General features: G+C 41.8%; 1 protein-coding gene across 2 annotated transcripts in view; it reads left to right on the top strand.

Moving 5' to 3' along the window:
• LOC137424534 (agrin) overlaps positions 1-15,300 on the top strand; it is a 193,641-nt gene that overhangs the window by 137,342 nt on the left and 40,999 nt on the right. For both annotated transcript variants that reach the window (XM_078775570.1, XM_068112090.2), the window contains exons 17-19: positions 737-856; positions 1,286-1,396; positions 14,652-14,751. In XM_078775570.1, the coding sequence (XP_078631696.1) occupies positions 737-856; positions 1,286-1,396; positions 14,652-14,751 (331 nt within the window). The remainder of the gene's footprint in view (positions 1-736; positions 857-1,285; positions 1,397-14,651; positions 14,752-15,300) is intronic.

Raw genomic sequence — 15,300 nt, 5'->3', positions numbered from 1 at the left:
ATCCAGAGGTGTGCGGAAATAACGTTAGGCTGGAGACCAAACCTGAAATTGGAAGATTTGCATTTTGCCTATTTTACTGCGGGGGTTCCAGGCCTACACTCAAAAAATCGTTGCGAACGGTGTAGCCGATTTTGCGGTACCTGGGAACATAAGAAGATGTTGGAGCAGGCCGTTATTCTGGTCGGAATACTGTACAGTATAAAGGCCGAAATCTCCTATCTGTATTTTAGTTGTAAAGGTTAACTGTACCCATGGTACCTCCAGGAAGGTACCAGTACCATACCCACAGTATCTTCCAAGAATAATTGTGTGTTGGTACCTGGACAAATTGTCTGTTTGGGGTTTGCTGTACAATTGGCTTGCTCTTCTTCTTGCTCTTTGTCGTTTTCCTTATTTATTTTTTTTACGGCTAGTAAGCCGGACTCAGAGATTGATCCTCAGCTTCCATTCCCTGTACAATTCCTCAATCTCCAGGTCCATGCATCCTTTTTCAACATGTTCATGTCATTCAGAGCTGGTCTGCCCTGCTTTGGCCTTCCAGGTGTACTACTCACATCAAGTGGGAGTGATAGGATGTGGAGACAGCACAGGTCTCCTGTGTCTAGGCTTCCTTGTATTTCCTTATGTATTTGCACTCAAGCTGTAACCTGTATTATTCTCTGTCCAGGTGTGCTGTTGGCTATTATACCCACAAAACGGATCGATTCATTACACATTTGTGTTCCCCTTCACCTAGACTCTGCAGTAAATGCTGAGGTGGTGAAACAAGTGCTCCAATCAGCTGGACATAAAGATGGACCCCAGCTCGAGATGTCACTTGAGCTCACGGAGCCAATTGTGTGGCTCCATAAGCATGGTAAGCAACGCACCTGTTCCTTGGACTAACATTGAATTGTATCAAATGGCGGAAGCTCCAACCATGACACCACAGAGTCTGGTGATGTCGTTCATCGCCCTGAAACACCTCCTCGAATACATCGCCATTTCCATTGATTGATGGTCGGTGCTGTCTGCAGCCCCCATTAGTCAGACGTTGCTCTATCTTGTGACACCATTGAGGTCAGATATAGGAGTCCGGAATTTGAAATTGACCCAAAGGTACCATCCCACAGTAGCTCGCTCTTTTCGTAAAAGGAGTACTCAGTTTTCACTCCGTTTTCTTGTTTATTTGCTTGTTTTCTTGTTTGTCTGTTTGTTTGTTTTCTTGTTTGTTTGTTTGCTTGTTGACCTCTCAGGTGACCCAAATAATAAAAAAGAATTGATACCATTGTTTCTTGCTTTTCAGAATTTCACCTGACTTCTGAGCAGTCCGATGCCGAAAGTCCTCCTGCCCAGTCTTTGGCCGCCCCGACCTTAATGGCAACTTTGGAAACTCAAAAGCCGAAGCATCTTGAAGGTATATGGAGTTTACTTGTCGGTCTCACTGTGCCTCCTCTTTTTGCCGATCCCTCCATGGACTGGTGGATAAGGCACATTAAGGTTTCCCTTTAATATACTTCAGGGATGTGATGGGTGCACAGTAAACACTCCTGCATGAATATACTTTTCATGAGGGGAGGGCAGCAATATATTTATTTGCAGTTTTGCTCGGATTAATCCGCATGTCCAGACGGAATAACTCCGAAGTATCGGATTGAATGATATTATTAAACAATTATAGCTCTTATTGTGTGTGTATCATCAAACAATTATAGCTCTTATTGTTTATGTATGATCAAACAATTATAGCTCTTATTGTGTGTGTTTGATCAAACAATCATAGCTCTTATTGTTTATGTATGATCAAACAATCATAGCTTTTATTGTTTATGTATGATCAAACAATCATAGCTCTTATTGTTTATGTATGATCAAACAATCATAGCTCTTATTGTTTATGTATGATCAAACAATCGTAGCTTTTATTGTTTATGTATGATCAAACAATCATAGCTCTTATTGTTTATGTATGATCAAACAATCATAGCTGTTATTGTTTATGTATGATCAAACAATCACAGCTCTTATTGTTTATGTATGATCAAACAATTATAGCTCTTATTGTTTATGTATGATTAAACAATTATAGCTCTTATTGTGTGTGTATGATTAAACAATTATAGCTCTTATTGTTTATGTATGATCAAACAATTATAGCTCTTATTGTTTATTTATGATCAAAAAATTATAGCTCTTATTGTTTATGCATGATCAAACAATTATAGCTCTTATTGTTTATGCATGATCAAACAATTATAGCTCTTATTGTTTATGTATGATCAAACAATTATAGCTCTTATTGTTTATGTATGATCAAACAATTATAGCTCTTATTGTTTATGTATGATCAAACAATTATAGCTCTTATTGTTTATGTATGATCAAACAATTATAGCTCTTATTGGTTATGTATGATCAAACAATTATAGCTCTTATTGGTTATGTATGATCAAACAATTATAGCTCTTATTGGTTATGTATGATCAAACAATTATAGCTCTTATTGTTTATGTATGATCAAACAATTATAGCTCTTATTGTTTATGTATGATCAAACAATTATAGCTCTTATTGTTTATGTATGATCAAACAATTATAGCTCTTATTGTTTATGTATGATCAAACAATTATAGCTCTTATTGTGTGTGTATGATCAAACAATTATAGCTATTATTGTGTGTGTATGATCAAACAATCATAGCTCTTATTGTTTATGCATGATCAAACAATTATAGCTCTTATTGTTTATGTATGATCAAACAATTATAGCTCTTATTGTTTATGTATGATCAAACAATTATAGCTCTTATTGTTTATGTATGATCAAACAATTATAGCTCTTATTGTTTATGTATGATCAAACAATTATAGCTCTTATTGTGTGTGTATGATCAAACAATTATAGCTCTTATTGTGTGTGTATAATCAAACAATTATAGCTATTATTGTGTGTGTATGATCAAACAATCATAGCTCTTATTGTGTGTGTATGATCAAACGATCATAGCTCTTATTGTGTGTGTATGATCAAACAATTATAGCTCTTATTGTGTGTGTATGATCAAACGATCATAGCTCTTATTGTGTGTGTATGATCAAACAATTATAGCTCTTATTGTGTGTGTATGATCAAACAATCATAGCTCTTATTGTGTGTGTATGATCAAACAATCATAGCTCTTATTGTGTGTATATGATCAAACAATCATAGCTCTTATTGTGTGTGTATGATCAAACAATCATAGCTCTTATTGTGTGTGTATGATCAAACAATCATAGCTCCTATTGTGTGTGTATGATCAAACAATTATAGCTCTTATTGTGTGTGTATGATCAAACAATCATAGCTCTTATTGTGTGTGTATGATCAAACAATCATAGCTCTTATTGTATGTGTATGATCAAACAATCATAGCTCCTATTGTGTGTGTATGATCAAACAATTATAGCTCTTATTGTGTGTGTATGATCAAACAATCATAGCTCTTATTGTGTGTGTATGATCAAACAATCATAGCTCCTATTGTGTGTGTATGATCAAACAATCATAGCTCTTATTTTGTGTGTATGATCAAACAATCATAGCTCTTATTTTGTGTGTATGATCAAACAATCATAGCTCTTTTTGTGTGTGTATGATCAAACAATCATAGCTCTTATTTTGTGTGTATGATCAAACAATTATAGCTCTTATTGTGTGTGTATGATCAAACAATCATAGCTCTTATTGTGTGTGTATGATCAAACAATCATAGCTCCTATTGTGTGTGTATGATCAAACAATCATAGCTCTTATTTTGTGTGTATGATCAAACAATCATAGCTCTTATTGTGTGTGTATGATCAAACAATCAAAGCTCTTATTTTGTGTGTATGATCAAACAATTATAGCTCTTATTGTGTGTGTATGATCAAACAATCATAGCTCTTATTGTGTGTGTATGACCAAACAATCATAGCTCCTATTGTGTGTGTATGATCAAACAATCATAGCTCTTATTTTTTGTGTATGATCAAACAATCATAGCTCTTATTGTGTGTGTATGATCAAACAATCATAGCTCTTATTTTGTGTGTATGATCAAACAATCATAGCTCTTTTTGTGTGTGTATGATCAAATAATCATAGCTCTTATTGTGTGTGTATGATCAAACAATTATAGCTCTTATTGTGTGTGTATAATCAAACAATCATAGCTCTTCTTGTGTGGGTATGATCAAACAATTATAGCTCTTATTGTGTGTGTATGATCAAACAATCATAGCTCTTATTGTGTGTGTATGATCAAACAATTATAGCTCTTATTATGTGCGTATCATCAAACAATCATAGCTCTTATTGTTTATGTATGATCAAACAATCATAGCTCTTATTGTTTATGCATGTTCAAACAATTATAGCTCTTATTGTTTATGTATGATCAAACAATTATAGCTCTTATTGGTTATGTATGATCAAACAATTATAGCTCTTATTGTTTATGTATGATCAAACAATTATAGCTCTTATTGTTTCTGTATGATCAAACAATTATAGCTCTTATTGTTTATGTATGATCAAACAATTATAGCTCTTATTGTTTATGTATGATCAAACAATTATAGCTCTTATTGTGTGTGTATGATCAAACAATTATAGCTCTTATTGTGTGTGTATAATCAAACAATTATAGCTCTTATTGTGTGTGTATGATCAAACAATCATAGCTCTTATTGTGTGTGTATGATCAAACGATCATAGCTCTTATTGTGTGTGTATGATCAAACAATTATAGCTCTTATTGTGTGTGTATGATCAAACGATCATAGCTCTTATTGTGTGTGTATGATCAAACAATTATAGCTCTTATTGTGTGTGTATGATCAAACAATCATAGCTCTTATTGTGTGTGTATGATCAAACAATCATAGCTCTTATTGTGTGTATATGATCAAACAATCATAGCTCTTATTGTGTGTGTATGATCAAACAATCATAGCTCTTATTGTGTGTGTATGATCAAACAATCATAGCTCCTATTGTGTGTGTATGATCAAACAATTATAGCTCTTATTGTGTGTGTATGATCAAACAATCATAGCCCTTATTGTGTGTGTATGATCAAACAATCATAGCTCTTATTGTATGTGTATGATCAAACAATCATAGCTCTTATTGTGTGTGTATGATCAAACAATCATAGCTCTTATTGTGTGTGTATGATCAAACAATCATAGCTCTTATTTTGTGTGTATGATCAAACAATCATAGCTCTTATTGTGTGTGTATGATCAAATAATCATAGCTCTTATTGTGTGTGTATGATCAAACAATTATAGCTCTTATTGTGTGTGTATGATCAAACAATCATAGCTCTTCCTGTGTGGGTATGATCAAACAATTATAGCTCTTATTGTGTGTGTATGATCAAACAATCATAGCTCTTATTGTGTGTGTATGATCAAACAATTATAGCTCTTATTATGTGCGTATCATCAAACAATCATAGCTCTTATTGTTTATGTATGATCAAACAATTACAGCTCTTATTGTTTATGTATGATCAAACAATTATAGCTCTTATTGTGTGCATATCATCAAACAATCATAGCTCTTATTGTTTATGTATGATCAAACAATCATAGCTCTTATTGTGTGTGTATGATCAAACAATCATAGCTCTTATTGTTTATGTATGATCAAACAATCATAGCTCTTATTGTTTATGTATGATCAAACAATCATAGCTCTTATTGTTTATGTATGATCAAACAATCATAGCTCTTATTGTTTATGTATGATCAAACAACCATAGCTCTTATTGTTTATGTATGATCAAACAATCATAGCTCTTATTGTTTATGTATGATCAAACAATCATAGCTCTTATTGTGTGTGTATGATCAAACAATCATAGCTCTTATTGTGTGTGTATGATTAAACAATAATAGCTCTTATTGTTTATGTATGATCAAACAATCATAGCTCTTATTGTGTGCGTATCAACAAACAATCATAGCTCTTATTGTGTGCATATCATCAAACAATCATATCTCTTATTGTTTATGTATGATCAAACAATCATATCTCTTATTGTTTATTTATGATCAAACAATCATAGCTCTTATTGTGTGGGTATGATCAAACAATCATAGCTCTTCTTGTTTATGCATGATCAAACAATTATAGCTCTTATTGTGTGTGTTTGATCAAACAATCATAGCTCTTATTGTTTATGTATTGTTACGGACCGCGGATAAGATGTTGGTTTTGCCGAGCAGAGGCCCCGCGGCCCTAACAGTTACCCCGACTAACCCGATTCGTGAACATTGGCCGGATCGCGCCACAGATATTCAATAGGGAAAAGACTAAGGTGACACGGATGTGAAGAAGAAGAAGACAAAACTGTTGGAAATACGAATATAATTTATTTACTATTTACAGGCTCAAAAAAACCAAGGAGAAGGAAAGATAAGAAAATAATATACAGAAGATATTAGAGACACAGTGCAAATTCCTTATGCAAGCTTAATTAAATACCCAGGGACAAGACACACAGAACAAACTCACGTACACAAAAGGATGGAAAGGCAGGAGGTGGATGGCTGGAGGGAAAGGAAGGTCCACGAATACTGCAGCACGATCGGCGCATTTGGCAGCCGCCGTTCCTTTGCGGCCCCGCTCAAAACTGCAGTCCAGGCCCCAAGCTGCTGTATCTGAAGCTGCTGTGGCTGTTGCTCCTGCTGCGTGGATGTCGCGTGCTTTCTCCAGGACTCGTCTGACTCGTCTGGTCCAACCACTCAACTGAACAACGTGCTTGCTTCTTGCCCAACTCTCTTGCTTGGTCCAACTTTGGCGAGCAAGGCGACGAATAGCAGGCTTTGTGCTTCCCTGGATGATCTCTTCAGTACCTTGCACGCGCGCTTTTATAGCGCCTCCGGCGATCAAGCCGACGGCCTTCAGGACACGCCCATCGGTGTGCTCACCTCGGCCCTGGTTGGTCGCGCGACCCTCTGGCTCCGCCCTTGATGACGACGGGCGGGCACGCCCTTCTTCCCCGACCCGAGCACATGTTCAATGGTGGTTTTGGAGGGGATGTAATTGGCAATCGTGGCTTGGCAATGATGAAAGGGGAAAGTGAAAGGAATCTACTCTATTTCGCTTGGTGCAATGGAGTGTCATCTTAATGGAAGACAAGGCCTTACCCTAATACACATAATAAAGATATAACTATCAACCAGGGGGAAATCTATGATTGGCTGACGTGATTGTTTATGGCCTAATTATGGGACGCACTTTGACCTTTATACATAACTGGAGTAAGGAGGGTCCAGACTAAAGCAATAATTTACAACAATTACTATACAATACAACACAATAAAAAAAACACAATCCTCATTTCCATAACACTGCACCCTCCTCCTCTTAGGTACGTCCCGGGCCTATAATTTTAACTTAGTGTGACACGTAGGTGTAGTTCCCTCTACTTTTAACCTGACCCTGAGTGCGACAGTTTTAAAACATAAATAAATATGTCCCGCTGCTCCATTGCACCCTACCTAACAGACTCACGCCCACAGCTAACCGAATTGCGGAATGGTCTTCAAACTATACATTGACGGTGGGGAGCATTATTTACAATGACGTTACTTTATTTACAAAACTAACCCAGGACCTGTGATTGTTTTTTCTGGGGGGGAGACAGTCTGCTCTGCATCAATGCACCATGAAAGCATCCAAAACGCACCAACACACCCTCAAGGTCTCTTGCTCTTCGGCTCCCTCTGCTGGCTATTTGCTCTCTTCCAGTTGTCATTTTCTTTGCTGGCGGCCTATTTGCAATAAAACTTGCCCAAACGTGTCCATTTTTGTTTTATTTATGGCCCAAAGGGGGCCGACTAGTGTGGTTCACCTGTGGGGCATCGGTGCCCTGTGATCAAGGTCCGCCAGCAAGATTTCGGGCCTTCATGGCTGGTCCCAGCAGAGGGGCCATGCCCCAACCCATGGGGTCCATAAGTGGTGCTCAGCCACAGACATGTGGTCCATAATGTGGTGCATCGATGCAGACAGCTGGTTCTGGGAGATCCGGGCGCACAATGGCGGACTCACGCACGCTCCCCTCGGCGCCCAGTGGCGCACAGGTCCTCATGTGGGAGACAAAGGGGGGAAAGACAGATGAGCGAGGGGTAAGGTCACAAGGGTACACATCAAACAAGGCAATGCAAGGCGAAGTGCGTATGGAGAGCGAAGTGAGAAAAACTCGTCCCTACCGTACGTCACCCCCCCCTTGTCACCTACTCTACCCTTGCCCTTACCCCATATTTACAAAATCTACACCTTTACAAATTCGTCACTACTCTCACGTCTTCCCCATATTTCCCCTATACCAAATTCGTCTCCACAATCCCTCTAACCAAAATTTGCCATCACCCAATTCATCATCAATCCTCATAAGGAGGAAGAGATGGAACAACAGCACAATGTCACACCCACGTCATGATGCGTCTCACATTCCAAACATTTGCATCAAAATAATAAAAACAACCTGGCATGGTGTGGAGGTACGTCATCACAGGTGAGTGGATGCAGATGGTGCGAGGAGATCTTCATCCTAACTATCCTCTAAATGACATTAACACACTTTACACTACCCGGGGTCTTTCCCTGCCAATCCATTGGCCAACTTACACTATGGGTTCTAAAAACCAATTCCCATTGACCAAACGGTGGTGCTTCTCAATTTGGGGTCTCACTCCCCCGATTCAACTCCCTGTGCCCTTGCACAATTTCAGGACTGGGGCGTGTAGCTCTCCCAGCAGGTCTACCCACCTGCACACCTCCACCACTGCAGTTGCCACCCGAGCTTACCTGCTCCTTACCCTAACCTATCTAATTGGGGAAGGCCCCTCCTGGCTCTGTCACCCCTCGGTGCCCTCTGGCACTGGGCTACCTGGTTCCGTCCTCCGGATCCTCAGGCCCCATCCACAACAACTCTACCGGCTCCCAGAGCCCACCTGCGGCCTCACCTGGCCGACATCCTCACAGTGGTGGAGTGCCCAAACCAACTACACACACTAACAGGCTACACGCCCAGCCATTTCCACAACACTAATGCACCCATCCAAATACCCTTCTTTCACCCGCACCACAGATGCCAATATCCAACCACAATTTACCTGTACCCTCTACCTAACACTTACACTACCCTCCCCGGGTATTCGTGATGGGGTCCATCCTCCTTTCCCCAATCCACACCTTCGCACCATCCACTCCACTCCACAGTTTCCACCATACTCACTCCACGACCATCCATTCCAATACTCCATATATTCCACACTCCATGTATTCCACACTCCACGTATTTCACACAACCATTCTCCATTCACCTGTAGTTGCACACCTGTGCAATCTTACACCTGGTGCCACCTGCACCCTCCTTCCTTCCTGGACCATTTGGTCAACACAACACACATCACCATCACTCACTCAAACACTGCTCCATACATCTGTTCAGTTGCACACCTGTGCAATCACACCTGTTCCTCACACACTTTTCACAATACACTTCTAAATACACCTCCAACACTCACACGGCATCATCTAAACTACCTGTTGCCCTGCTAACTTAGTGCTCCCCGTTTTCCCTTTAAACTAAGCACATACCACGTCATTATCATCCACTCTAATCTACCTGCGTCCCCACTACAGGTATCATTGTCACTAACTAATCTTAACGTTACCTATTGTCATCTTCTCTAGATCCCTATCATTATATCCTAACCCTCCCGGGCTAGTTTTCACTGCCATAAACACCATAACTAGTGCTCCTTTGCCCCCGCCTGTGAGAGATGGCAGAGTTGCCATCCCATCACATCGGGTATCTTTCACTACAAATTTTGCTCGTCCAAATTCAACAAATCAAAAATTTGCCAATCACTACCCATCATCTGCCAATCATTACTGTCAATCCTTTGCCAATCATCAAATTTTGTTTTTCTAATTTCGGGGCCAAAACACTATCCTCGTCATCAGTCTACTCACTAGTGCCTCTCGGTGCGCCAATTCACTTCTAAAGCTCGGCTTCGTACAGCCGAGCAATGAATGTGGGTTCTTTGGTGCCGGCGGTTGGATGCGTCCGGCACTCGGTGCAGGGAAGGACGCTTACCCGGGCCGAGATCCCATGCACCATCTCGGCACAGAGCCGTCCAATGGCCCGATCTCGACCTGCCGGAACGCCTCAACAAAAAGGGGTCGCCATGACGACCCTTCCTATCGGGCTGCCCGCTCCGCCTAGTTAAGTTCGGATGGGCTCCGCCTAGAACGGACGCGGCCGTTCAAAGCGCGGCCCGGCGTGGATCGCGTACGGCGGTTCTTTCGAAACCGCCGTGGTTCGGATCCCTGCTGGTCCTCGCGGCACGCGAAGCTGCCCGGCGCGCACCGAGGGCCCGATTCGGCTATAAGTCGCTCTAACCGCTAACCCGGTTACCGTCGATGCTTCACCTGCATGCTCACACGCATACGCTACCCCTTTCACCCTCACCGAGCTCGGTGCTCCAACGCCGCCCGTACACCCCGCGTACTTCGCTATTGCACTCGTTCTTTCGCTCACAGACTGGTCACAAACCTGACCACCGCACACCTTTGCACACACTCGTCGTTCGCACACCTCACCAACACACCTCTTCGCGCCCCCTCCTCGGTCACCTCCTCTGTGACAATCACAGGTGCGCTCTTACTTGCACACCCAACCACGTGCCTCACTACTAACTCAAGTGTGCATTCCCACACACGCTCTACCATTCCAGGTGTGCATCCTCTCTCACCTGTCACAACCAACTCATGCTCCGTGTCACTCTCACTACTCTCACCTCCACACTCGGTCGCGCACTCACCCTTACTTTTGACAGCGCACTCTTTCCTCATGCACCCGTCCGTTACACACCTTTCTCGCGCACACTCTTTCGCACACTCTCCCGTTACACCCTCCGTAACACTCACCACAGGTGTGCATTATCTCGTTACATCCTGTGTAACACTCCCCACTCCGCACTTCCATGTGCCCCCTCGCACACGCGCAACAACCAACTCACTCTCGACGGCACACTCACTCCTCGGCACGCACTTTTTCCTCACACACCCCAGAGTCGGACATTCTCGCACACCTCCTCTTTCGCACACCGTACCTGTCGCACACTTCACCAACGGCCTCTCACGAACATCCGGATCCAAATTAGCCCCCAAGCCGACTGAAGCTCCCCTCACATCATATGCATTTCCGAATATATCGCCACTCACCTTGGCACCTCGTCTCCGCACCTCCTTCGCCACCTGCAAACTCTTTATTTGGTTAGTGAGCACACCATCACGATTTGAGCACCGACCTTGTACATATTCCATCACCCTCTCCTGTATTTCTCTCTTAATTTCTGTCCGTCTCTTCTTAATTTCACTCACCCTTACTTTTGCTTCCTCTAACTTTTGCTTCACCTCTTTGATTTCCCGGTGCGTCTCCTCAATCTCGTCCTCTAACGCCACTTTAACCGTTTCTATGTGCGTCCTTACCTCTCGGTCCTTTGTCTCCATTACTTCTGTCACCTCTTCCAACTTCTTCGTCAACCCCTCATGTACCATCTGACATTCCTTCTGTGTCGCTATTAATTCATTTTTTATGTCTTTTTGTGTCGCTTTTAACCCCCCGATTATTGCAGTGTGCTTTTCCACTTGGTCTACGAGTTCTTTTTGTCCCACTGTCAGCTGTTCTACTCCCCTCGTCAGACCCTCTATTCCCCCTTGTAACCTCGCCGTATTATTCCTCACCTCTTTCTCCATACGCTTTTCACCTCGCTTTACCTCCTCGCGTACCCCCGAGACCTCCCCGCTTACACCTCGTCGTATCTCCTCCTTCATCTCCTCCCTCTCTTTTGTAGATGCCACCCTCATCTGTCCCAATTCATCCCTCTGAGCATCCAATTTGGTTTCTACCCCGATTTTCACCTCCTCTATCTGCTCTCCCATTTGTTTAATTTCTCGGGCGGATTGCTCCCCTATTTCCCGCAATTTGTTTTCCATCTTGTTTTCTAACCCCTCTAACCCATTTTTCACCCCCTCTATCTGATTCTCCTGGGCAGCCATTCTATTTTCCACCCCCGTTAACCCATGTTTTACCTCTTTTATCCCATTGTCTAACCCCTCAAATTTAGCTTCTAGCCGTTCCCCCATTCTGTTTTCCAATCCACCGATTTGGTTTCCCAATTGCTCACTATTCTTGGCCATAAGGGCCTCCATTTGCATCATAAAAAGGTTCAAATCCACCGGTGGCGCTGCTACGGTCGCGGGCGCGGTCGCCGTAGCCATGTGCGAGGCGCCATTTTGCGCGCCCGTAACCTCGTGCGCGAGAGCGCCATTTTGCGCGCCTGAAACCTCCTCAACCACCTCCTCATTGCCCTCCTCCACATACATTTCCCCGAGGTCCTGGGTCGATTCTACCCCGTCTATCTCTCCCACCGACATCCCGTCGCCTTGACCAGCCATGGTGCGATTTCAAAATTCGGGTTTTCTTTAAAACAACACAAATTTTGGCAGCTCGTAATTTTGAGCACGTTAAGCGCGCTTCGGGTCCGACCCCGCTCCTGACACCAATTGTTACCGCCAATAGTACAATTGGTGTTCCAAAATTTGGCCTAAATAAATTTAGTCCCAGGTCCGAATCCGACACTCCTGACACCAATTGTTACGGACCGCGGATAAGATGTTGGTTTTGCCGAGCGGAGGCCCCGCGGCCCTAACAGTTACCCCGACTAACCCGATTCCTGAACGTTGGCCGGATCGCGCCACAGATATTCAATAGGGAAAAGACTAAGGCGACACGGATGTGAAGAAGAAGAAGACAAAAAGGTTGGAAATACGAATATAATTTATTTACTATTTACAGGCTCAAAAAAACCAAGGAGAAGGAAAGATAAGAAAATAATATACAGAAGATATTAGAGACACAGTGCAAATTCCTTATACAAGCTTAATTAAATACCCAGGGACAAGACACACAGAACAAACTCATGTACACAAAAGGATGGAAAGGCAGGAGGTGGATGGCTGGAGGGAAAGGAAGGTCCACCGGTACTGCAGCACGATCGGCGCGTTTGGCAGCCACCGTTCCTTCGCGGCCCTGCTCAAAACTGCCGTCCAGGCCCCAAGCTGCTGTATCTGAAGCTGCTGTGGCTGTTGCTCCTGCTGCGTGGACGTCGCGTGCTTTCTCCAGGACTCGTCTGACTCGTCTGGTCCAACCACTCAACTGAACAACGTGCTTGCTTCTTGCCCAACTCTCTTGCTTGGTCCAACTTTGGCGAGCAAGGCGACGAATAGCAGGCTTTGTGCTTCCCTGGATGATCTCTTCAGTACCTTGCGCACGCGCTTTTATAGCGCCTCCGGCGATCAAGCCGCCGGCCTTCAGGACACGCCCATCGGTGTGCTCACCTCAGCCCTGGTTGGTCGCGCGACCCTCTGGCTCCGCCCTTGATGACGACGGGCGGGCACGCCCTTCTTCCCCGACCCGAGCACATGTTCAATTGTGGTTTTGGAGGGGATGTAATTGGCAATCGTGGCTTGGCAATGATGAAAGGGGAAAGTGAAAGGAATCTACTCTATTTCGCTTGGTGCAATGGAGTGTCATCTTAATGGAAGACAAGGCCTTATCCTAATACACATAATAAAGATATAACTATCAACCAGGGGGAAATCTATGATTGGCTGACGTGATTGTTTATGACCTAATTATGGGACGCCCTTTGACCTTTATACATAACTGGAGTAAGGAGGGTCCAGACTAAAGCAATAATTTACAACAATTACTATACAATACAACACAATAAAAAAAACACAATCCTCATTTCCATAACAGTATGATCAAACAATCATAGCTCTTATTGTGTGTGTATGATTAAACAATAATAGCTCTTATTGTTTATGTATGATCAAACAATCATAGCTCTTATTGTGTGCATATCATCAAACAATCATAGCTCTTATTTTTTATGTATGATCAAACAATTATAGCTCTTATTGTGTGTGTATGATCAAACAATCATAGCTCTTCTTGTTTATGTATGATCAAACAATCATAGCTCTTATTGTGTGTGTATCATCAAACAATTATAGCTCTTATTGTTTATGTATGATCAAACAATTATAGCTCTTCTTGTTTATGTATCATCAAACAATTATAGCTCTTATTGTGTATGTATGATCAAACAATCATAGCTCTTATTGTGTGTGTATGATCAAACAATCATATCTCTTATTGTTTATTTATGATCAAACAATTATAGCTCTTATTGTTTATGTATGATCAAACAATCATAGCTCTTATTGTGTGTGTATGATCAAACAATCATAGCTCTTATTGTGCGTGTATGATCAAACAATGAGAGCTCTTATTGTGTGTGTATGATCAAACAATCATAGCTCTTATTGTGTGTGTATGATCAAACAATCATAGCTCTTATTGTTTATGTATGATCAAACAATTATAGCTCTTATTGTGTGTGTATGATCAAACAATCATAGCTCTTATTGTTTATGTATGATCAAACAATTATAGCTCTTATTGTGTGTGTATCATCAAACAATTATAGCTCTTATTGTGTGTGTATGATCAAACAATCATAGCTCTTATTGTGTGTGTATGATCAAACAGGACACGAACAGCGCTGGGTGCAATCTTTCATTCCCTTCTTCAACGGAAAGACATCTTTCATTGAGAGACCAAGCCTGAAGTCCGTAATCAACAATTATCCGTGAGTTTGTTACTTGCGATCATATTACTTGGCAATGTTGTTTTTTTTTTTTTTTTTGCAAGTATGTTGATCCCTCTGGTTTGTGTGTGTTTGTGTGTGTGTGTGTGTGTGTGTGTGTGTGTGTGTGTGTGTGTGTTTGTGTGTGTTTGTGTGTGTGTTTGTGTGTGTGTGTGTGTGTGTGTGTTTGTTTCCACTCACTTATACTTGCCTACAGGTCACAATTTTAAACCGATCTTCACGAAACTTCACCAAATGGTGGAGTTCGTGGTCCTACAAAATCCTATATATTTTTGGGGTCAAAAGGTCAACATAGGCCAAATGTCAACCACTTTTTTCAAATTTCTAAAATCTCAATTTTCATCCGATTGACTTGAAATTTGAATAGGATTTACATATCGGCTAATTAAACTCAATCACCAACTATTTTTGAGATCAGCATAGGCCAAAAGACCAACATAGGCCAAAGGTCAACAACCATTTCAAAATTTTAAAATCCTCAAATTTCATCCGATTGACTTGAAATTTGAATAGGATTTGCATATCGGCTTA

The sequence above is a fragment of the Myxine glutinosa genome, chromosome 4 (genome assembly GCF_964187855.1).
Source record: "Myxine glutinosa chromosome 4, kmMyxGlut1.1, whole genome shotgun sequence".
Classification (NCBI taxonomy): domain Eukaryota; kingdom Metazoa; phylum Chordata; class Myxini; order Myxiniformes; family Myxinidae; genus Myxine; species Myxine glutinosa.
This window is presented reverse-complemented; position numbering and strand designations above follow the sequence as displayed.